At 35.0% G+C, this 25,914-nt stretch overlaps 1 protein-coding gene across 2 annotated transcripts; it reads left to right on the top strand.

Moving 5' to 3' along the window:
- The first annotated feature begins 2,885 nt into the window (after window positions 1–2,885).
- On the top strand, window positions 2,886–25,151 carry LOC135580879 (probable histidine kinase 3). Of its 2 annotated transcripts, none has more exons than XM_065136850.1 (14): window positions 2,886–3,026; window positions 3,149–3,762; window positions 12,084–12,150; window positions 12,669–13,085; window positions 13,298–13,561; window positions 14,482–14,651; window positions 14,767–14,979; window positions 15,091–15,277; window positions 15,394–15,445; window positions 15,527–15,756; window positions 15,847–15,945; window positions 16,026–17,131; window positions 17,356–17,724; window positions 24,729–25,151. In XM_065136850.1, exons 4-13 carry the CDS (start codon window positions 12,690–12,692, stop codon window positions 17,633–17,635), a joined length of 2,997 nt encoding a protein of 998 aa, XP_064992922.1. In that variant the 5' UTR covers window positions 2,886–3,026; window positions 3,149–3,762; window positions 12,084–12,150; window positions 12,669–12,689; the 3' UTR covers window positions 17,636–17,724; window positions 24,729–25,151. The 2 variants fall into 2 exon arrangements, with proteins under 2 accessions (XP_064992922.1, XP_064992921.1); XM_065136849.1 differs by having other exon boundaries at window positions 12,565–13,085.
- The last annotated feature ends 763 nt before the right edge of the window (window positions 25,152–25,914 follow it).

Genomic DNA, 25,914 nt, shown 5'->3' with positions numbered 1-25,914 from the left:
CTGCTGCTTGAGAGTAGGAACTGACGAAAGATAGATAGTCCCATATATATCTTCTCCGACATGAAGTAAGTCCATCCGCTGAAGAATGGTAACTAACAAAGACGAATGGAAAGAGAGGAAAGAAGGTGAAGTGAATTTTCAAATAATAATAATAATAATAAATTTGTTTGATTTTTTTTAAAATTTTATTGTAATATTTTATCTAATTAATTCTCTTTCTTTCTTTCTAATGGATCGATCCTAAATTAATCTACTACTTATAATGTTTTCACACCGATCACAGTATTCTTAGCAATATCAGAAAAACTCTATAACGTAATATAAAAAGATACCGTGTTATAACATTTTTTGTACTACGCCACAATACTTTTCTAGTATTATTAAAAACATTATAATATAGTATAAATATAATATTTTTTATAAAATTTATGCATAAACATCACGTTATAATATTCTATTTTCTTTTTTAATATTATTAAAAATTATAATATGATGTAAAAAATATTGTAACAAAAACGATAATGGTAATCTAAGTATTAGAAAAATTATATTTTTAGGAATTTTTTTTAGAAAAAAGTAGATGTTTTTAGGAAAACAACCAAAATAATAACTCTTTTTTTTTTTTTTTTTTTTTTTTCAGAATTCGTCCAAAAAGATATATATTTATAATTGGATGAAAACTCTCTTTGTCGGAGATGAAGTGTCGTAAAAGACAGATAGATGCATGGACATGTTCGTTGCATTCGGTGCAGCAATCATGGTCAATAGTCAACATCTAAAAGCATTAAACAATGACTTTTGTACACATGGTCAACAATGGTTGGGACCCATATAACCCAACATGTGGTTAATTTTTTTGGTTTCCATACTGTTAGTTCTCTTTGGATCTATTTGTGTGAATTATAAATTTAATTAATTAATTAATTAATTAATTATAGAAAAAAAAAACACACTTCTATTTTTGTGAATTATAAAATATAATATAATAGTACTCGCAACATGGAGACGGTAAGCCTACCGACTGTGACGGGAGCGGTGAGGTGACGCGCGTTGGTTCGGTCTCGTCCTCCGCCCGCGAGGCAAAGCGATGACGCCGAGCACCCGGTGGGGGCACGAAGGTGCTCGTGCGAGCACCGAGCCACCGGGGGAGCGGCACGTGCCCTTCTCCCCACGTCGTCCCCCCCCTCGGCACACTTGTAATCATCACCGCTCTCCCACGTGAAGGCCTTGGTCGCCGTCCCTGGACGTCGCTGTCCGGCTTTTAGGCTTTAGGCATAGGGATGTGGGCGGTGGAGCGGGTGGCGATGCGGACCTGCTTACTAATCATGCAGGCGATCATGTCATTTCCCCCTTCTTTAAGTGATCTAAAACTCACTTCAGGCTGTCGACCGACCTCATTCACCTGCTTTGTTACTGGTCTCCACGCCGGCTCCAATGGGGCCCGGACGATTGGTCGAATAATAAAGGAGGTAGATGTCACAGTCACTAAATAATTCACTCGTTGAGGATCCGGCCAAATAAACAGGACGCCATTGCCTGGGTTGATTGAATGGTGACTTTTCTTCTGACCACATATGCGTCGCTCTTATTGGTTGATGACCGTGGAGTTCCCAGATCATCCCCGAAAATATCTCTCAGGGTTCAACCGGAAGCCGGTTTACTCACATACTGAACCGGACCGACCGGTTCGATCCAGAATGGTGAATTCGATTAGAGACTGGCCACAGTAGAGATTAGTAGGAATTGATTAGTTTTTAATATATTCAAAAGTCGATAGTAAATTTATTAGTCTAAATCAAATTGACTCGTGATATCAGCATCGTTAATCTATGAACACTATGATCTTTGTTTCACTCAATCAGGAATAGTCTGTTGTTTATAAACCAATGACATTTCAAACTTTATTAATTTTAACAATTAGTTTACACATCAACAAATTATTAATATTGTATAAAACAAAACCAATCATTCTTGATGTCACTCGGCAGTAGGAATTTGGGTTTAGTTTTCTAGGATCGAAAGACAAGATTATTGGATCAAATTCACCGAAAATATATAATTTTCTAGTACCTGCATGTATAATATATTTATACGAATTAGACCTATCTATTTATAATATTTTTTTGGATATTGTTGCATACGAGTAGTTAGAACAGAAGAAACTACACGAGTAACCTCCTCGAGAATGAGAAGGAAGTATATAATCTATAATAAACACGTGAACAGTAGGGAGAGAAAAAAGGAAAAAAAAAAGATATATATATAAATGAACCTTACCAAATAAAGATTGATTAGTGCGTTTGAGACTCCAACTTATGTCATTAAATATAATAAATTTAATTTTTTTAAAAAAAAAGAAAAAGAAATGAATATAGTTATTTTAAATATAAAATATCAATAAATTATAAAAAAAAAAAAGTTAATATGTTTGTATGCCTCAACGGTGCCAGTAGTAAATTTTAGCCAAGAACAAGATATTTTGTGTGTAGCCCATCTCAACGGTCTGAGCAGCACAAGTCACACAACCGAGAAAATGGCGAGTTCTATTTATTTTTATTTTGTTGTAAAAAATAAAAATGGTGACGAGGCAAAAAAGGAGAAGGAGGGGGGCAAAAACACAGTGATAAGCTGGTGCTGAAGCTTTTACAGTGGCTCCCACATCAAGCTGTTTCAACTGGAGAAGCTTTCATGGTGGTCCCAACGCCCTATCATTCCTCATCAAGTTGTTGGCAAACTTATCCAAATCCCAAGATCAACTAAACCAGCTCCAACTCCTATGTATGTGTGTCTCTCTCCCATTACAGTGATTGGTGGTGGTAGATGGGGAGCCTCCGCTAGCCAAGGAGGAAGGGGCGGGCGGGTCATTTTGGTCCTGGAAAAAAAAAGGAATAGCGCTGCCCCCACAAGCAGAGAGAGAGAGAGGGAGAGGGCAGCAGAGCACTTGCGTGCAGGGCTTTTCCACTGCTCTCTCTTCGTCCCTCCCTCGCCCCATATCCCCTCTCTGATTGGGATGGGATCGCAGAAAGGTGAGTGTTTTGTGCTGGGTGGGGGGGGCTGGATGCCATTTGTTTATTCTGGATCATTCTGTTTTTTTCTTCCCTCTTAAAAACTCGTTTTTTGTTGTTGGTGTTGTTGTTGTTGGTGGTAGGGATAATGGCTTTTGCAATCCACAGGCCTCCTCTCACCCTAGCCTTATTCCCCATCATTCTCTCTCAGGAATCTCTCCTTTCTCAAGAATCCCTGAATCAAGATTGCTGCTTTCCCTTCATCACCCCATCCTATCCACCATAACCAACATCGTCAGCTCCAATCCCGTTCTTGCCTGCTTTCCTTTCTACTGGGTCAAAGCCACCAGCTTGGACTCGTAGGAAGTAGGTCTTCTGTCTTTGCCGACTTCTTCTTCTGAGCTTTTGGTGGTGTCTGCTGGGTATTTTGGCTCTGATTCTTGTTTGGAGCTGATAAAGATTTGATCTTGCTGCCGTCCGGTCCGCCCCTTCGTTGATTCCGGGTGGTCACGGTCCAGGAAGTGCTGAGTGATGATGCCTCTTGTGGCTTCTCGATAGCTCCACCATTTCCGTCATTCTTTTTCTTGATTCGCCACCGTCCATCGCTGTCGCCGTCTCCGGACACCAGGTCCAGCAGCCCTCTTCCCCGGCGAGCATCGGAACACCAACCATCTCGGTCGTTCTTCGGGATCAGCCATCGTTTGTCGTTGCCAGCATCATGGCCGTACGTCTGCCGGCACTCCTCATCCTTCCCTTGGTGAGCTCTCTCTCTCTCTCTCTCTCTCTCTCTCTCTCTCTCTCTCTCTCTCTCATCCTCTGAGAAAGATGGTTTGCCAGACCGGCATCTGCTCTGTTTGGCAGACTGCTTTTCCATCCTTGTTCCCTTGGATTTCCCTTTCGGGGACTGCCTCGCTCCACCACCTCCAGGTGTCTGACTAATGTGATCGAGTTTGATAACCTCCTCGATTCCATGTTCATCATATAATTAGAATACCTATCTCCTCCGGCTACAAACAATTTGCAATAGTACACGGTGCAAAAGCTTACCAATGGTTAACTTTCTGAAGATCTTTCCTCATTCTAAGCAGAGAGATAACTCAGCTTCAATGAACACTATTATTCAGACTACTCATTCTGATATGTGTAAAGTTAAGAATAAGCAATTGAGTGAGTTTAAGCACCAGTATTCTGCAAGATTTGGAAGAATTGGAAAACTTACACGTATGGGAAAACCAGAGAAGAGGTACGCCATGCACCTTCCTGTGCTTGGCTTTCTCGGATGTCTTATTTGCCATAAGAAAGTGAACAATATGTAGGATTTTTATGGTGTTCAAAATTCTAGTGGGATTTATATAGAGAGTTCTTTGTGCATGCTGAATGGAAATGACGTTCAATCACAACTTCTTAACTGTGATTTCATTCCTTAAAGAAGCAAATAAAGCTGTTGGCCTTTCTAATGATCTCACTTAGAGGGTAAATAAAAAGAAGTGAGATCTTCAGAAGTTTAGGGCGTCTTCCCCTTTTTATTTTATTTTAATTTCTTTTGGAGGAAAAACCTAAAGTCCCTATTTCATTTCACAATTTAAGAATAAAGTAGATGCCTAGTCCCAAAGAGAAAATTGAAAAAGGACCCCAAACCCAAAAGACAACACATTAAAGATGGATGAGTTGGTATTGTAGGTTGAAACAAGATGTGGCTCTATGTCTTTTCCTACTTGGGCTCCTCACCGTGCCCAATATTAGGTCAATTCTAACATCATTTGTCATGACCCAATCTAAGAATAACTTACCCATTACCTTGTTAAACCTAAACCACTTGCCCCAATGATAGGAGACCTATCTAGCTCTTATAAATTCATTTAAGTCTTCTCCCACTTCCAATATGGGATTAAATCAGGATATTCCAACAAATTTGTTGACTATAAACCAGCCATCCTTGCTGTTGGGGAGTTACTCATTGATCTTTTGACATTTCATGCACAAAAAACATCAAGGACAGTTGCATGCCCTTGGTATGCAAAGCATACCTATGAACCGACCAGAAGAATATTCTCAACTTTAGGTGGTATTTTTGATTTTCAATGCCTAAAATGGCAAAACAACAATTATTTTCCTTGGTGCCTGAATTCTTTGAACCAAGCCCTTTAATATGGGAACAAGTAGTTTCTGATTATGGAAGACTTTTACAATTTGGCGAGATAAAGATACCAGGGTAGATTAAGTAGTCAGTAGATATTTTGTTTGTATATATGAATAAAGAAAAGAGATATAGAATTCTGAAGCTTGAAGGTGAGCACCCTGTAGGGAGCTGTAGTTTTGCTCTAAAAACCTTTATCTGAAACAAAATGATTTCTTATACTTGTTTTAAAGGTCAGTAGGTGTATGGTTTTCTAAATTCCCATGGATTTTGATGCAAACTTAGCTCTAGTGACAAGGAATTTTAGACACACACACACACACACACACACACACACACACACACACACACACACACATATATATATATATATATATATATATATATATATATATATATATATATATCCAAGGCATATATCATGTGCATGCTGAAACTGAAGAGAAAGAGCACTAATAAGTAAGTTTATACACTAATTGTCCTTTCCTGTGTTCAAATCATTTTGGCAAGTTAAATTAGAAAGAAAAGTTATGTACCAGTAAAGCAACATAGAACCTTTTGTATATTTCTTTCTTTTGCATGTCTGAAGTCATGAGCAACAATCAACACCTTATCAGATCTTTTGGTCTTCCTTTATTGTGGGGATCAATTTTCTCCTACTATGATGGTTAGTAAATATATAGCATTTTGTACTCTTTTTATTTCTATATTCACTTAACATATTCCATAATGCATGCTGGCATCAGATATGAGAGAATCTGCCGGAGTATGTGAGAATGATAGTAATTAAGATTAGCATAGAAAAGAACTAATATTCATTATCATTTGATGGTATGTTCCAAGATATTTGGTCCTATGTCAGAAACATCTAATCTAGTACAGTTATCTTGCCCTCTATACAGATAACAATTTGCAAACTGTGTTCTAGAATGTTTTGATCAAGGTTCGCAATTTTGGTCCGTATCGGCATATTGAGCTTTGCTCAATATGGTACGTACCATCAATACACCTAAAATGAGATGAAAACCCTCCAAAAATACCTAAAAATAGAAAAAGAAAAAGTTAGGATAGGTTTTTATGTTAGAAATAAATATACATTTAGTATAGTTTTAGTAAAAATAATGTAAATTAGATAAGAATAGTGCCACATATCTTTTTTGAGCTTTGAGGAGTAGCCTTGTGCAAGGTTCGCAATTTCGGTCCATTCCAGATCATCCTTCTGTTAATATTGAATTATTTATAAAAAAATTATTTAAATTGTTAGATTATTTTTTATACAATTTAAACTTTAAGATTCAAATTAAGTAATCAATCTATGGATATACTTGATTCTACCACCAAAACGAACAACGACACTCCATGGATGGTGGATCGGGATTTTCGATCGTATGTATCTATATATATCAAATAATATGTTTGTCGGACCCAATCCTGAAATTGATCCCACGACATAGTGTATTGATACACTGTATGCCATTAGTGCATTAATGTGGTGATGGTGTTGTAGGCTGATTGTCATGAATCACGTGTTCGAGGCGGTTCTTGAGGCAATGATGAATGTGGCATGTATTGATGCGGAGCATAATGAATGTCAGAACTTCTATTTTTGCTACTTATCTACTGCTCCATATCGTACTGTTGCTCTAAGAAGTATGACCAACTATCACTGTACTGTTGTTGGTCGTAAGATTCTCTATAATACGACGATTGTGAATACGATGAGCTTCGCATGGTGTTTACATCGTGTAGGCTCTGTCGCATTTACTGAAAATCATCCATTGGCTTCCCCTTTCCCTTCCGTGCATAAACTTGACCAGTACCTTGTTGAGCTCTATGATCTGAATCTTGGGTGGCATGCGTAAAATACTGCTCTCTGGTCCATGCACCATCTTCAAATTGTGTAGATGAGACCATGATTCCCCGGCATCGTTACCATCATCGGTCGAGGCACTGTTGTCCACGTTGCCCGTGGCGTCGTTGCCATCATTGGTCAAGGCACTGTTGTCCACGTCGCTACCAAGTCTCTGGATCGAGTGGGTTGTCGAATGCGATTGCGAAGGTGTCTTGTTACCTGACTCTATTCTTTTCAATGGTGCAGCTGATGCTACTGCTTTCCTCTTTGCCTTTGCCTTTGACTTTGCCTTTGCCTTTGCCTTTGTATGATGGACGGACGACTGTGACGGTTGAGTGTCTTTGGTTTCTAGAGCAGTTTGACTCGATCTTGTTTGGCTCCTTTCGCCACATTCGCACCAAGGGGGATTTTTCTCTTGCTGGGGATGTGCTTCCTCTTCTTCTATTACCTCAGTGATAAAACGCAAAGGACATTAAGAATCTCCTGCCTCATTAAGTAGAGGATCCTCTTGGTTCTCCGTCGCTTCGGCCCACTCTAACATCAGCTCTGAATCTTCGTTGTAGAATTAGAGGTCATTGGGATCAATCCCCGGTTCCTTTAGCTCCTTGTCTAGCTTGACACACTACAACTTTAGCTGCATATTATTACTGGACATATACTAGTTTCTTCAACCGTCTATATGATAATTTGTTGTGGACCTTCATATGAATCAATGTGAACATTGGTAGGACTATGGGTGTGTCCCCTCCAAATTATAGTCATCACTCGATTAGAAAAAGATATAAATAAGATTTTATTAGCATAACAAATAATTAATATCAAATATAGTTTATAATCAATATGTGTGTAATTTTTTCCTTACCAGGATCCATATTATAATGACATGATACAGCTACAACGTCGGAGAATGAACCAATTGTTTCTCAGAATAATCAACCCTCCATAATAACATTGGCTGCATTAGCAGTGTTTGACAAGAGTCAATATATAATATTTCTTAATGTCGATAGTATATTTGATTGCGTTCCAAAACTATACTGAAATTGAATTACCGGCTTTAGATAATAACATAATTTTGTTAGTAAGAATTTTTTATTGTTATACAATAAAAAATTGTAAATTAAATTATACTGAATATAAATTTACTTACATTATGGATATCTTGGTCCATATGAACTTTAGTTCTACGATCAATGATCTGTAAGTATTGATCGATCTTAAAATCATATTTGAATGCTTTCTTGACCTCTTCTCTTATTGTAATCAGTATATGTCTAAGATAAGGCATTTGTGGATGCTTGTCCATATCAACTTTACGAAGGATACCATAAAGTAGTTTCACACCTTTTATGATTTCATTTACGGTCTCCCAAAACCTAGAAGAAAGAATGATCTTTTCCATCTTCTTTCCTTCGCTTGATCTCGAATACCTGGATTCGGACCATTCCTGTGAGGTGACCATTACCTTAAGGCCTTGTCTCTTTTGTTGTATTGACTTTAAGGCAATGAAATTTGTAGTAAATCGAGTGACTCCAGGTTTGAGTATCTCACCATTTTCATACTTTTGCATTAAAGAGTGAACCCAATGATGATTATATATAAACTTTGTAATTGACTGTGCTCGAGCTACACACTTGCTGATTGATGGTAGCTTGCTAATATCCTTTAGCATTAGATTCATGCAATGAGCTGCTTATGGAGTCCAAAACAATATTTTTTTTCTAACAATTGTAAACTGACCCTCTTGAAATTTGTTCCATTGTCAGACTATTTGGACAATATATTGTGGTCCGATCTCCTCTACTACGGTGTTCATTAAGTTTTCAATATAGTTTGCATCTTGAATCTTGTTAGAAGCATTAACTAACTTATGAAACATCATTCGTTTGTTGCAATAGACAAGAAAATTGATGATACTCATTCTTGTTGGTCTTGTCCAACTGTCACACATCAGTGTAACCCGATATTCGTCCCATTGCCTTTTGAAGGGTTTGATCCAATCCTTCAGTTCTATCACATTCTCATCTAAATACACGCCGTAGATCTCCCTAGGTGTTAGAGGTTGGATCCTCGTGCTAGACTTTTGAATAAAGGAAACCATGCTTTGATAATATAGACATTGGGCTGTGTTTCCTAGAATCATATGGAAGTTGAACCATTTTGCAATTGCCTTCCTAATATCCCGCTTCTTTTCTTTTGTATATGCATCGTCAATCCGTGTTTGTTTCATTGTTTGTGGAGGATAAGCTTGCGGATCATATTAATAATATCTAGTGTGGACCTCTTGCCAAGTCCTCTCATAAAACTACGGAGTCCACCCTGCCACATGCTACTAGTTCGGCTGGGGAGGGGCAGTTGGCTACCTCATGTTGGCCGACCTCTAGATTCCTTGTGGAACAAATCCACTGCCACTGCCATGCTCCCATCGTGAGTCAGGTCGTCGATGTCTCATTGCTTTCTCGTATATATATTGATGTTCCAGTGATGCACGAATACCAACTGTCAGATTTGGGTCGATTTCATCGCCACGACCCTCATAGTCATCATAAACTAGTTCCTGCATAGTTCTATAATATTCTTCCTTAGCTCTTGCCTTCTTTTTTATTGTATTTTCTCTTGCTTGTTGTAACTTGTTTTGAAATGATTTACGGATCTCCATTAGAACCTTCTTGCATTTTGCAACATCGGGATACCCATCGGCCAAATGCCTCTTCACTCGGGTAATTCCTCCATCTTTGCCGATGTAGTCACAATAAATGCATTGCCAATGATGACAGTTCCTATCCATCTTTCGGTATGATTTCAAGCGTCATCATGTACTTATTCCTTTGATGCCATATTCCTATTAAATTTAAATCAAATAATCTATAAACATGTCAAGCACCCTGATAGGTATTAAAGACATTGAATTGACCTAATGTTGATCAAATTTTGATTAATTCATTATTATTAAAATTACTAATCGTAGTATTAAAAAATTAATTAAAATCTAATTAACTTTATTATACTATCATAAATATGTTAAACAAATAAAAGAAGCATTAAATACTTTATTTTGATATAATATACATCAAATTACGATGAAATCATCATTAGATACACTAGTCATGTTATTAACATCGTTAATTATCCATTAATTATTTCTCTTTAAACACTATAAACTTGTCAAACACTCTAGTAGTCATTAAAGACATTTAATTGACCTAATATGGGTTAAATTTGGATATCATCGTAATTAAATATACTAATCACAATATTAACATAGTTAAGTAATTCGTAATTGGTTCTCTGTTATCACTATAAACATATCAAACACTCTAATAGGTATTATAGACATTGAATTGACCTAATATCGATCGAATTTTGATTAAATCATCATTAAAACCACTAATTGCAACATTAAAAAACTTAAATAAAACCTAATTAACTTTATTTTACTACTATAAATATGTTAAATATAAAAAATATTGAATACGTAATTTTGATCCAATATAGGTTAAATTACGATGAAATCGTTGTTAGATACACTAATCACACTATTAACATAGTTAATTACCTGCTAATTATTTTTCTTTCATCACTATATATATGTCAAAACACCTTAATAGGTATTAAATACATTGAATTGACCCAATATCGATCAAATTTTGATTAAATCATCATTAAAACCACTAATCGTAGCATTAAAAAACTTAATTAAAACCTAATTAAACCTATTATACCATCACCAACATATGATCCAATCCTTAATATGCATGAAATATAAACATTTGACCTATTAAGTGTCTAATTTCGAATAAATAAATATTAAACACACTAATCACAACATTAAAGATCTTAATTACTCATAACTAATACTATTCTACCATCAAAAGCATATCAAACAACATATTAGACATTAAGTCATACATCATATAGAATAGGCTTAATCATCTCATAAATCAATAAAAATCTAGAAAGAGAATACATACATCTTGATTAAAAAGTTCTTCCTTTTAATCCTCCTAAATTAACCTTCTAAATTTAACCTAATCCATAAATTTTTGTTTTGTTGAGTTTAGAAGAGTGAAAATGTGAGAATAAGATAGAGATGTGAGTGAAAAAGAGTTTGAGAGAGTTTAAGAGATTGCGAGAGTGAAATAAATTGAAAGAAGGGGGAGGAAATGGTTTAAAAACTCTTTAGGTTGCCTCCAATGGTCAAATTGACTATTTGAAACTCGATATAGGTCGATAACGATTGGATTTCGACCGTTACCATCCAATATAGCCCTGTATCGCTTGATACGGGGTCAAAACATTGGTATCACCCGGTAGCGGGCAGTCCGTGTGCCGAGAAGCTCTCGGACCGGTATGTACCACCTGTACTGGGCAGTATGCATCGATAACGCAATCCCCTTGGTTTTGAGACCATTCAATAGTATTCTCACTATTATGTTTAATAGTCGTGGGAATTCACTGGTAGGACTATGGGCATCCTGTTGGATTTCTAATTCTATATATTTGTATATTCTTTAATGTTGTATTTTCCGCATGCTGAACAAATATTTCTCAAGCTGTTATTTGAAATTAGAAAGTGAACTGCTGAGGTTCTTGAGACTTAAACATGACCATTTCTAGCCCTTTTACCATTCATTCATCTAAATCAGTAATATAATTTACATAGAAGAAATACTGCAAGATCAAGCTGTATATTGTTTGGATATATGAATGGTACCTGGCTTCGCAAGAAGTATTGTCTATGATGTTCCATTTCGCTACAAACAAATTATACTATTATAGTATAGAAAAAGTGCTGAAAGCTATTTGAGAACAAATTGTATCACTTAAAAAGATTTGTGTAAAGAACTTGGACTTATGTGGTGATAATTAATGACAAGTTGCTTCATATTAGTAGACTGAGTTTGCATAATTTCAGTTTCCTAATTGGTATCACTATTTTATGTTGTTTGATAATTCATCTATGATGGGTGCAATATTTTGAGATACTGCCTTTATTGCACAACTTTATTTAGTGTTCTCTTAGCTACTCTTTATGAATTACAATTTTAACTCAGAAATATTGATGATACCCAAACAAACTATTTTGCAGGTTGTATCAGCAGTAATACTGAGTTATTGATGGTGATTTTAACACTAAATGTGAAGAGAAAAGAAAGGTCTGTCTTCTTTGCATTGTTCTTCTATGTTGTCTTAACATTTTTAGCTTATATAATTGGAAACTAGAACCACGAGAACTATTTTAAGATTATGTTCAATAGGAAATGATACACAACCAACACGTTAGCATCTGATAGACAGCATTAGTTAACTGTGTAATCTTGAAGTATTGAGTACCTCAACGGGATAAGTTCTCTAACAAAGGCTAAATTGACTTTTCCACTTGGTTATCTCATATTCCAGAATGTAATTATTGAGTAACCAATGTATTGGGGGTACATGATACTAAATAAGACTATTGAGAAGCCTCATTGGATTAATATTTTATGTTTTTGCATTCAAGGCAAACAATTGTTCCCTTTTTTATGTTTGTCTAAATTGCAAGACATTTATTAACTGGCTTATGTTTACAGTTCACAGATTAAATAAGAGAAGTACTTGCTGCTTTGAATGAGTTCTTTGCCTATATTTGGATCTGGATTTGGTCTTCTTACCCCTGGTTTTGATGGTATGTCAGTGGCTTTTTTATGAGATACCCATGAATTGGTTCATTGATGCCCAAATAATGGAGCAGAAGACTGGTTATCTTAGTGATAAGAGCAATCTGTGGTTGGAGTTGTTGAAGAAGTTCTCAATAAAGGATTGGAAGAATAACCTTTGCAACCGCTTATTTGGATCAAAGAAGGTTAGAGGGACCTGGTGGAGGAAGCTGCTGCTCTTATGGATAATTGGATGGTTCCTTGGTTCTCTATGGATCTTCTGGTTTATGAACTCCCAAGCAGTGGAGAAGAGGCGAGAGATGCTAGCAAGCATGTGTGATGAGCGTGCTAGGATGCTTCAGGACCAGTTTAATGTCAGCATGAACCATCTTCAGGCCCTAGCTATCCTGATCTCGACCTTTCACCATGCTAAGGATCCATCTGCCATTGACCAGGTACTGCCTTCTACCTGAAATATTCCTACCTTCAATTGAATATACATCAATGTGTATCTTTTGTCTAGTCCAAATTATTCATTCTCTGATTTGATTACAATAGTTATGTGTTTAATTCTGATTCCTCAAAAAAGCAGACATGCATTACTATAATGCAACCTTCTGCCCTTATCAAAGATCAACAATGTGGAAGATGATCCCTTTGTTTGCAGATAACCTTTGCTCGATATGCTGAAAGGACTGCTTTTGAGAGACCACTGACGAGTGGTGTGGCATATGCTGTGAAGGTGTTGCGTTCAGAAAGAGAACAGTTTGAGAAGCAACAAGGTTGGAAAATTAAGAGAATGGATTCAACAGAGCAGCCTCCAGCTCGGGAAGAAGACGCAGATCTTGAGAACCGGGATGAATATGCTCCAGTTATTTTTGCCCAGGACACTTATAAGCATGTAATTTCATTTGACATGTTAACTGGAAAGGTAAGACATTAGATATGCTTTTCAGTCTGTCCCTTTTTCTGTCATCTATGAACTATAATCACAAATGCCTCAGAAGTCAGATTGTGCTGGCTATGGTAGGATAAAAAAATAGATTATATGCAGTTTCTTCTGTCGTATTTGTTTAAACTTATTTATTTTATTGACTACGTTATATGCAGTTTCTTATTTTATGCAGGTCTAAACTTATTTGTTTTTTTGAATTCTAATATTTAGTACAGTTTATTGGTCATTTTTACTGTCTCCAATTAGACACATTTATATATCACATATGAGCTATTAATTGATGCGTTGATGTCTTTAAATTTATTCTAGTGTTTTCAAATTTTTTTAGTGATTAACTAAAAATTATCAATGGTGTCATCGTAATATGAATGGTGTCATTGTAATATGAAGTCTTTGTTAATCATCATTTATCTAATATATGCATTATTAATGTTATAAATGTTATCACTTTGTGTTAGACTATGCAAACTATTAATTTGCTAGAAATAAATATTTATTTGGGTGTGACTCAACAAATTTTGTGCAGTTTGGAAAGCTTATTGGGGTTTCTTTATAACTATTAGTCACTAATTTGCTTATGACATTCTCAATATCTAACTCTAATATGATGTTAATTCTTATAGAAAATAGGTTATTCTAATGTGAGTAATTAATATTTCTTCAATCAATAGGGAAGGTTTTGGTGGTCAGATTTATTGCTTGAACAATAGTGTCAGTATGTGAAACTTTTAAAATACATGATTATGCTTGCATGTTTCTATCAAATCTATTAATGTCTAGAACTATGACTTGTATCATTGAAACATCCTCAGTGAACTAATTGTTTTTGGGAATACACCTGAAACCTGTGTCTTGTTCCTAGTATTCCAGCAACTGAAAGATAGTTCCTTATGCAGGAAGATAGGGAAAACATCCTACGAGCTAGGGAATCCGGGAAGGGTGTTTTAACTGCTCCTTTTCGGCTCTTAAAATCAAGAAGACTTGGTGTTATTCTGACATATGCAGTTTACAAGTCAGAACTCACTTCAAAAGCGACACCAGCTGAACGCATCCAAGCAGCCATAGGGTAAATTAGCTGTTAATTATGTATTAATAGCTCCTAAATCAGAAATAAACATACTTATCAAGAATGTCTATCCTCCACAATTCAACTATATAATGCATCAATCTGGCATGTGCAGGTATCTAGGTGGAATCTTCGATGTAGAGGCTCTCGTGGATAAGTTACTTCACCAACTTGCATGCAAGCACTCCATGATGGTCAATGTTTACGATAAAACCAATCCTGATGAACCAATTATTATGTATGGTTCAAACATGACCAATGTTGGTCTATACCATATTAGTACCCTTAATTTTGGTGATCCAATAAGAAAGCATGAGATGCACTGTAGGTAATTTACATGACACTGCTAGCAAGTTCTGATTTAGAAGAAAGCTATATATTGATCAGGATGTGAAACAGAAGTAATATAATATAGACAAATTTTACATTTTCGCAACAGGTTCAAACAAAAATCTCCATTGCCATGGCTTGCAATAACAACATCAATTGGAACCCTTGTTATCGCTTTACTGGTTGGATACATATTCCATGCTACTGTCAGCCGAATTGCCAAAGTAGAAGATGATTATCGACAAATGATGGAACTTAAAGGGCGGGCTGAAACAGCAGATGTTGCGAAATCTCAGGTACATGTTTTATGTTTGCTAGGAGCTGCAGATTGGTCTTCTTTTCGCTGATGTCTCTGATCCAGATGTGCTTAGTTTACAACCATGATATCACTTATTTTGTCTTGTCTCTTCAGTTCTTGGCGACTGTTTCTCATGAAATCAGAACTCCAATGAATGGTGTATTGGGTGAGTACAAGATTACCATAACTGATGTTCTGTTATAAATATCAAGTAAGTTCAGACATCAATATATTTCTTACTTTTCAGGGATGCTTCAAATGCTTATGGATACTGATCTAGACATAACACAAGAAGACTATGTTAGAACTGCCCAAGCCAGTGGAAAAGCTCTGGTGTCACTTATAAATGAGGTTCTCGATCAAGCAAAGATTGAATCGGGTAAACTTGAGCTTGAAGCTGTCCCATTTGACTTACGGGCAGTATTGGATGATATTTTGTCACTTTTCTATGGAAAGGCTCAAGAGAAAGGACTAGAGGTATCTGTGAGTTTCCATAATCTTCTAAATATAATATTATGATGTTTCATCAACTAATTTTCTTGGTTGCTGTTCAAATTAACTTGGTAGTTGGCAGTGTATGTCTCTGATCAAGTTCCTGATGTCCTTGTTGGTGACCATGGAAGAATACGCCAGATTATCACAAATCTGATAGGAAATTCAATAAAAGTAAGTATTTATCTTTGTATCAGCTGCAAATATGGATACTAAATCTGCTACATGTATTTAGAAAAGTCCTCATTTTGCAGTTCACAGAGAGAGGACATATATATTTGACTGTCCATATTTTTGAGGAGGTGTTGAATTCATTGGACAAGGAAGTAGAAGTCCATTCCACAGATACCTTGTGTGGCTTTCCAGTGGCAAATAGAAGGCGTAGCTGGGAAAGCTTTAAGAATTTCAAGCTGGAACTTCCTGCATCTGATCCATCTCTTCTGTTAACCTCTTCCAATCATATAAATCTGATCATATCTGTTGAAGACACCGGGGTGGGGATTCCTCTAGAAGCCCAGTCCCGTGTGTTCACTCCTTTCATGCAGGTGGGACCTTCAATTTCTCGCATTCATGGGGGAACTGGTATTGGACTCAGCATTAGTAAGTGTTTAGTTGGCCTCATGAAGGGAGAAATTGGTTTTGTGAGTCAACCTCAGATTGGTTCCACTTTTACCTTCACAGTGGTCCTCACAAGGGCTTGCACTAATTCAAATGAGTACAAGTCATCAGAATTTCATGGGATGATTGCACTAGTAGTCGACCATAGACCAGCCCGAGCAAAGGTCACAAAATACCATCTTCAGAGGTTGGGAGTAAATGCTATACTGGAAATTGATCCAAATCAAGTTCTTTCTAGATTAACTAGTGGAACATCGACAATAAATATGGTGCTAGTGGAAAAGGAAACATGGTCGAAAGATTCTAGCATTTGGCCTTTTATTATTAGCAAATTAAAGGGTAATCAGTTGGATATACCAAAAATTCTCCTTTTAGCAAATCCTACAAGTTCTGTTAAGAATAACGCTTCTAGTTCAATGGAATATATCTCGACTATAATCACAAAGCCACTCAGAGCAAGCATGCTTCAAGTATCTTTACGGCGAGCTATGGGTTGTGGAGATGGGGAACATTCCCGAAATGGCCGGCTTCCCCAGTTGTCATTGCGTGGCCTTCTTCATGAGAAGCAGATTCTTGTTGTTGATGACAATATTGTGAATCTTAGAGTAGCATTTGGTGCTTTGAAAAAATATGGAGCTGAAGTAACTTGTGCAGAGAGCGGAAAGAAGGCCATAGGCATGCTCAAGCCTCCACATAAATTTGATGCTTGTTTTATGGATATTCAGATGCCTGAAATGGATGGGTACGTTTCTTTTACTTTCTTTGTCATTAATCTTCTTTTATGATCCTTTAGAATGAATTCTTCATGCATATGAATTTTCTGTCTTCTCATATACTAGGAAATTTCCTTGTAATGAAATTTGCATCAGATGTGAATTTTCTGTTCACATTTCTGTACACTTTTAAAAACAGTTTATCAGTTTACAGTTTTGATCCTATTTAATTAAAGTGTTTTTTTTTCTTTAGATTTGAAGCTACTAAAAGGATACGTGAGATGGAGGCCGATATAAATAAGCAAATAGAGTGTAGGGAAGTTCCAGTTGAGACTTTTGAGAACGTCTTGCACTGGCATGTTCCTATATTAGCCATGACAGCAGATGTAATCCAGGCAACACATGAGGAGTGTCTAAGGTGTGGAATGGATGGCTATGTGTCAAAGCCTTTTGAAGGGGAACAGCTTTACAGGGAAGTCACTCGGTTTTTCAAACAGCCACAAAAAAGAATCGATAATGAAGTTAAATGTTGAGGATATGCATATGATAGGATGTTGGTACATGTATTCATCGGCTTCAGCATCAGGCACTGTCTGATAGAATATAGAGGTGGTTTTGAAAAGTAAGCACCTCCAACTCATCTTATTGCTGCTTTATATCAACCATTTTCTTTTTATGTCTGCAAGTGCTTAGAATACTGAAAAGATTTTGCTAATATGTTACATTGTATAAACTTCCTTGAGTTCATTTAATTAACTAATGAACAATTAAATACATACAAACCTTGTCAATGATCAAGTAGAAAATGTCTACAAGCTTATTTCGTCATTTACCTTTTCATGCTTTATGATTGTTAAAAATGGCTACATATTGTCCCTGAGATGATGCAAATGCAAATTTGCAAAATGATCCAGATAGTGCCAACCATTATTTTGTTTTAAAATGTAATTTATTGGAAAATCTGAAATGTTGACTATTAAATGACACTCCATGTGGGAGGTACTCTTACAGAATTAGATACCAGACCTTCTAGAGAATAAAAGCTAACAGGATGGATGTTAGGTGACTAGGCATCAACAATCTTATGATATCAGCTTCATATATATATATATATATATATATATATATATATATATATATATATATATATATATAATCATAATTGAAAACTAAGTCAGTTACAAACAAAAGAGAGTACTTTGTAGGTCTTTTTAGTTTTGAACCTAAGAGAATTTGATAGTCAAATTATCATTTTATGGTGAGTTTTCTCACCTAAATTAATCATCAATCATATTTAACTGCAGATAAACAGCAAGCGCAACAAATTTGAAGGTCCTGAATCTCCTTATCATGGAATCATATTAAAGCTGATTAACTTTTTTAAGTGACTCTTAAAGCTGAGAACCTGCTAGGATAATTTTGATCTAGCATTGAAACCTTCTTGTAAATGATTGGTATGTAGTTACTCATTATGGACGAAGCATCCAAATCCTACTTAATATTAATTAATAGGAATTAGTAATATGACCACTTAATGAATATAATAATCCATGCAAATGCAAGTATGGGTGGTCTCTAAGTAATTCTGAGCCTTTTGACACCCTCACTAGGAAAGTAGGACTCAGCTTTAGATTTTATTAAGTTTATGTTGATATTTTAGTCCTAATTTTATTCTCCATGGCCATAGACATATAGTATTATACTTCATTGAATTTAAAATCACATCAGTGGTTGGAATGTTGGATCTTGAGTTTAAGATTTTTGTAGGTTTTTGAATTGATCAACTTGACACCAAAAAAAAAAAAAATCTGAATATACCTTATAATGTAAGGCTTATAGGTGTCTCAACACATGAAGTATTAATGAATTCTTGAAGCAAAGCTTTAATTCAATAAATTTCTCTGACACTTTAATATAATGTAAGAGTCTGAAAATAAATATGTTTTTGCCATCATCTTTTGCTAATTCTTATGCTAACTACTCAATTAGGTTTAGGTTTGTGAGTTAGCTGAGCTTCGATCTTCTCTTGTACTTGTACAATTATCGATGAGCCTCAGAACAACCAATCAAATGAATCTGTTCTTATCAGAAACCATGATTATATTAACCTTCCTTGCATGTACTTCATTGACTCATTAATGTTGCTGGATATTGTCATGTCCAGTCCTTTGACCTTGAACACTAATTTACCATGAATCTTACCCTTAGATTGTAGCTGAGGAAGGCTGAAAATGATCATAATGCCATAGACCATAGCATGTTGCAAAATTTGTGAATTTCTAGTATATGTGAAAGAAATATTTAGTTCCGCAGCCTAACCTGCCAACTAATGACCTAAGGAAGAGGATTCCAGTCAATATCACTTCTGACCAAAGGAACTACAATTGATAAAATTGATTTAACTAGACTGTATTATGTTACCCACTTTAATGTGTTTTCCCTAGTAGGATATGTGATCAAAGCAACTTTACAGAATTTAACTTTTTAGAATCTTGAGACCGTAGAATGAAGCAAGATTCTCCAATGGACTCAGGATACAATTGGGAGATCTCTCAAGCTATGCTCTATTGACTTCCCTAACCATATACTGCAATTGTCTCAATTTTCATCGGCATATTGTTGTGTTAGAAAGATCAAAATCTTGGTAAAATCAAGAGTTTAAAAGTGTAAGTACTGTAGGGGTGGACCGATGGTATATAATGAAGACAATTTGGCCTTCATCTGCAAATGAGATCATAACAGTAAAGTCTTAATTAACAATTGGCATTTCATTTTCTACACTGAGCAATAGGTGTAGCCTTTGCTGAAAGCAGTTACTAATATCTTAGAACTATCAAACTAGAAGTGCAGAAGGTACTGATATTTCAGAACTACCAACCTAGTCATTTAGATGTTTAAAACCTTAATATCTTGCAGGCATAAAATATCTGCTTAGTCACTGTTTTAGGGTATACTAGAACTGCAATCATCAGGTCCAGTTCTTGCATGTTAAACCTTATAGAACATACATATCCATGATTTTTATCATCCTACCAGTTATATTAAATGAGCACAATAGGTTGAGAATTCGAACAGTGTAGGTGCTGAACAGTGTAGCGCATCTCATCCAACCCATGGTAATAAAATACAGTCTAAGCAGCTGTTGCATACGAGGTCATCTGATTGCATTTCATAGGGCCTTTGCTGCCTCAATATGTAGCATGACTGCATATGCAATGACATAAATCTGGTTGGCCACTTATGCATCCTTGGTAGTCATGTTATGCGATTACATATATAGCCATGTAAAAACATGCAGTTGCATATGTCTGAATTTGCATAAATATGTGATTACTAATTATGGTTTATATTTTCTCCCTAGTGTTATCTTTCTACAACCATTACTTTTTGTGTTGTAGAACAAAATCAAAAACAACAACAAAAGGTTGTAAGCCTCAACTATTTGGGGTCTGTTACATTTATCTTTTTCCACCATTGAGATCAGTTGCCATTGAAATCAGTAAAAAATCATATGTTACTTAAGCTAAGAGTACTTAAATCTTTATTTATAGTTTCTATTAAAATATATTTTAGGTCTTCCTCTATCTCTCCTTATACCACTAGCAGGAATCATCTCACCTCTTCTAACTATCACATTCAGGTCTTTTGAACGCCTCTTCTAAGTATCACCTCTTAAATGGTTCTTTCTCATTTTTTCCTCTATCGAAGAGATACATAATTGTTCACAAATAAAATTATTATTTTTTTATCTTTTCTAATAACTCCATATATTCACCTGAATATTTTTATCTTAACAATACAATCTTTTTGTATATGTTATTTCTTAACTAATCAACACTCAGATCCATAAAAAAATTGTTAGTCTAATAATTATCTTATAAATTTTTGTTTTAATCTCAAAGGTATTCGATGATCATACAAACTCTTGATACTCTTTGTCATTTTAACCATCCTATTTTTATCATATGAATAATATATTCATCAATCATTCTAGCTTTTTAAATAATTGACCCAAAATATCTAAACCTTTTATTGAAAGGAACTTCTTATCCATCAAACTTAACTATATCCTCTTATCTATTCTTAGTATTGTTAAAATTACATCTCATATATTCAGTTCTAGTCATACTTAATGTAAAAACTTTAGTTTCTAAATATTGCCTCCATAACTCAAGTTTAAAGTTGATTCTATTTAGACTCTCATCAACTAAGACTATCATTAACAAATTACATACACGAGGGAGGTCTATCTTGTAAATAGCTAGTAAGTTCATCCATTATCAATGTAAAAAGGTAGAGACTTAATGCGGATTCTTAATGTAACCCTATACCTAGGGGAAACTCACTAGACATACCCGTTACACGTCTAATACTAGTAGCTACATTATCGTATATATATGCCCTTAATAACATAAATATAATTAGTGGATATACTTTTGTTTTTTGAAATCCACCATAATAAATCTTTGGAAATTATATTATAGGCTTTCTTTAAATCAATAAAAGTCATATGCAAATCTCTATACACTTATTCAGTAATTGTCTTAATAAATAAATAGATTCTATTGTTGATCTTCCAAGCATAAAACCAAATTGATAAATATTTGTTTTAAGCCTTATCCTACTTTCGATAACTCTTTCCCAAAGTTTCATAGTATGACATGATTTTAATTCTATTGGAATTAGTACTAGAAATAGAACAGCTATATATGTCACTCTTATTCTTGTAAATTGGTATTAAAAAACTATTTCTCCATTCATCAAGCATCTTTCTAAATCTTATAATTTTGTTAAATAAGTTAGTTAACCAAGCTACTTCTTGGTCTTTTAAGCTTTTTCAAACCTCAATAGAGATATCATTAGGTCTCACACTCTTGACTATTTTCTATCTTTTTTAAGATGTCTTTTACTTCGTTAGTTCTAATTTTACTAACAAATCCATGATTATTAAATCTACCACTACTATCTATCGTTAAGGCTAAGTCATGTGTGGAATGTTCATTAAATAATTTATAAGAATAATTTCTCTATCTTTCCTTAATTTCATTATCATTAATAAGGATTCTTTGATCTTTATCTTTAATGCATCTAATATTGCTTAAATCCTTATACTTTTTTTTTTTTAACTTTAGCAATTCGATATTTATCTTTGTCTCTATCTTTAGTGCCTAATTTGTTATGAAAATTATCATAAGCTTTACATCTTGCCATATGAACACATCTTTTAACGTCTTTTTTAGATTTTTTATATCTTTTAAATTTATCCTCATTTTTATAAATTTGTCAATCTTTAAAACATAATCTTTTAATAATAATTGCTTTCTGAACTTCCTCACACAATCATCAACTTTCTCTTAAGGCTACATCTCTATCTTTAGCTTCACCAAGGATCTCCTTTGTTAAACTCCTAATCTTATTAGCCCTTATAGTCCAAATAAATATTAATATTATCTTCGTCTAATTCTCAAGTCGTCTTCTTTTTCCATCCTATTTTTAGAAATCCTTACATCATCTTAAAATTTCACCATATAGTCTTAGTAAATGTTCTACTATCTTTTTTTTTCATTTTCAATAATAAATATCTAATACCATCAACCTATGTTTATTCGTCAAACTTTCGTCAAATGTAACTTTATAATTCTTACATATAATTTTATCTACCTTTCTAGTGAGAAAATAGTTCGTCTAGTGACCATTCTTATAAGTAATCAAATATTTATCTCTCCCTTTAAAGTGAATACTTACAATTATAAGATCTCAGGACCCTTAGGTGGCGAAGGTGTCTCGCGTCGCTTTCGGATGATGACCTAGACCTATACTAAAATCGGTTAAGATCCATGTCCATGAGATCTTACATAATTTTACATTAGCTATCAGTGACCTAACGTAACCCTCCACCTATTTCATCCGGTGTTATAAAACAAAATTAGCAAATATAAATCACATCCCATGTAGCATTTCATATTTAATTAAATGCACCATTTTGAATAGTTTAGACCTCTAGTATGTACTCCATATTCATCTGCATACTGAATGTGCAGAGTTATCTATCAAAATAGAAAAAGCCCTGCAAATTTTCGGCTAGGATACATGGAACCTAAGCATTTTTATAAATCATTTATGCTACAGTATAAATTTTCAAGTCTATCTACCAAGGGATAATATATGCTCCAAAGATTCTATCTGAAAATGTGATTGAAACCCAAAAAAGTATATTATTTGATAAATTACAAAGGAATGAGTGTGAAGAAATCTTTCAGATGAACAAATAACACACCATCTGTAATTTGATAAATGTCTCTGTACTTTTAGCATCAGCATTTCTGTATTTTTTCTATCTAGTTGTGCAACAAGATAATAAGAGACACATAATCAGCAAAATCGTAAGTTTAAATCTTAAAAACTTGCAGTGATGTCTTGCAAAAAGTTGTACTCTAAAAAATTTTATGACAGAATAAAACCAAGCTAAAAATGCACGATTATGTTTCAACCCAATACAGTAGGATTTGAAGTATGCATTTTAACAATACATCGTCATAAAACTGAGGATTTCTAGTTCAAATACTCGAATTAGAGTGTTTAGAGTACTATGCCTATCATTGATATATGGATCCACGACATCAGAGAAGAATATTGTGCCAATGAGAAAATGTTTTATGCTCTGGCTTGAGTGGAAAGGCTTCTCTCCAGTTTTGCATGTCAAAACAACTGCACAATTACATCTAGGTGCTTGTTCTTTGAAACACATAGTTTATGAAGTTAAATAACGTTCCAAAGGATTAACCTTCTCTTTATCGTACTGATCTAGATATGTCTTCTAAAATAAACAGTATTGTTTCACCTTGATGTTTCTGATGAAGCTTAGGGTCATGGATTAAAAACTTTGTTCAATATTGATATTGAGCATGGAAAGAACTGATATATTACTGGTTGATATCAGTTGGATTAGTGGCGAGAGGAGAGAGAGGATGTGGGGCGTAAAGTGGAGGAGGAGGAGGAGGAGCAGTGGTAGTGATGGGGAGGAGAAAATGATGTCAGGGAGAAGAAAAAGGCAGAAGAAGAGGTAGAGAAACTGAAGAGAAGGAAAAAGAAAAAGAAAGGGGTGGTACTGCCTTGTATCACTGTGTACTGTTAGCTTACTAGGCACCAGGTGGTTTTAGATCAGACTAGGAAAAATTGCTTGGTTCATGTACTGATCAACAGTTGGACTGATTAGAACATGCTTAGGGGGCTTTATTAGCCTCACCAGGTTGTATTATGTAAATATGATACTTTCTGCACAAGAAAAATACATTTCCATTCGCTTATATCTTTGATAGAAAAAGGATATTATCCCGATGTGTTCGTGGAGAAGGTGTAAGCTCTTTTTCCTGTGCATTCACCAACTTAATATGTTAAAATAATCACTAATAGCTATGTTGGTCAATTCACCAAGGGTTTTCCATTGATATAGAAGCCTTCATTTGGCATGTCAAGTTGAGTCCCCTTTATATTGGATTGTTCATCATGTTCATGGATTATACATACAGTGCACATCAACTTGGTGATGATTTTTCTCTGTTTGTCAGTATTTATGTAAGATTTAATTCTCATAACTAAAATCGGCCTTCTCCATTCTTCTTGCAGGGGTGAGAGTTGGAGATGATCTGATCTTTGCTTGTTCTCCTCCCACTTGGTTCCACCTAATTTTTACCCTTGCTTGATACCAAGATTTCTGTGAGCTGCACAACCTTGATGCAATTTTCGTTCTCGATACAGTATGAAGGAGAAACACCTCTTCTGGCCTGGATGGAAACCGTCGATGTTCTCTACCTTGTTCCATAAAGTGGATTTCGAAATGTTCTAAATTTTCCCCCTGGAGTATACAGAGTGTACATAGATTAACAGTCATTTTACATTTTTTTTTCCCTATTTACTTGCTGAGTATGTGATAAATATGTGTTCTTCAATGAATATGTGATAAATATGTGTTCTTCAGCAATGAAAGAATTCGATGATGTAAATTAAAAATATTTAATAAAATTCGTTTCCACGAGTTGGATTCTTGCACTTGGTGTCGAGTCAATGCCCTCTTATGTGACTTGGCATTCCTAAGCATTTGTCTGGTGATCTGTTGAAATTTGGTTCTATCAATTTGCGTGATATGCTAACATTTTCGTTTTAAGAAACCTATTCAGGCTCCCCAATCAACGATCATTACATCTGAACTCAGTTTTCAGCTGCCAGAGTAGAAGACCATATTAACACATTCCTTTCACGATTCCAAAGCATATTGTTGCAGAAGCTTTCAAAACCCATTGAAATATCTTCCGGTGATGATATATTTTATCCATTGAAATATCTTTCAAAACCCATATGTTAATACTGTTTTGTCAGTAACTGAGTTATCACCGTAACCATCAATCAAAATGATTAAACTGAAATTAATAATAATAATACGTCAGACTTCTTATAAGCTAAATTTAATATTTCCGATATGAAACTTAAGTGTTTCATATCCAAATCCACCACCAACAATTCCTCTCAAGTTTGAGAGAAAGAATAATGCTAATGCTGAGCCAATGAACCCAATAAATATCAAATGAATAAAAGATAGATACTCCAACAACAGTGGCATCGCAGTCGAACGAGAATTCAAACCAGCAGAATCCTCGTTGATCCGCTGCTGTCAGATTGCACCGATTGAATTCCAACTCAAGTGACCCGATTTGTTCTCCAAAATCCAAATACTAGCTAAATGCTATCTCCAGTATCATGTGTTCCCATTTTAGACACTATTTTATAGCTCAAGAATGTAGCAGTACACGCTACC

This window comes from Musa acuminata, chromosome BXJ3-1 (genome assembly GCF_036884655.1).
Source record: "Musa acuminata AAA Group cultivar baxijiao chromosome BXJ3-1, Cavendish_Baxijiao_AAA, whole genome shotgun sequence".
Classification (NCBI taxonomy): Eukaryota; Viridiplantae; Streptophyta; class Magnoliopsida; order Zingiberales; family Musaceae; genus Musa; species Musa acuminata.
This window is presented reverse-complemented; position numbering and strand designations above follow the sequence as displayed.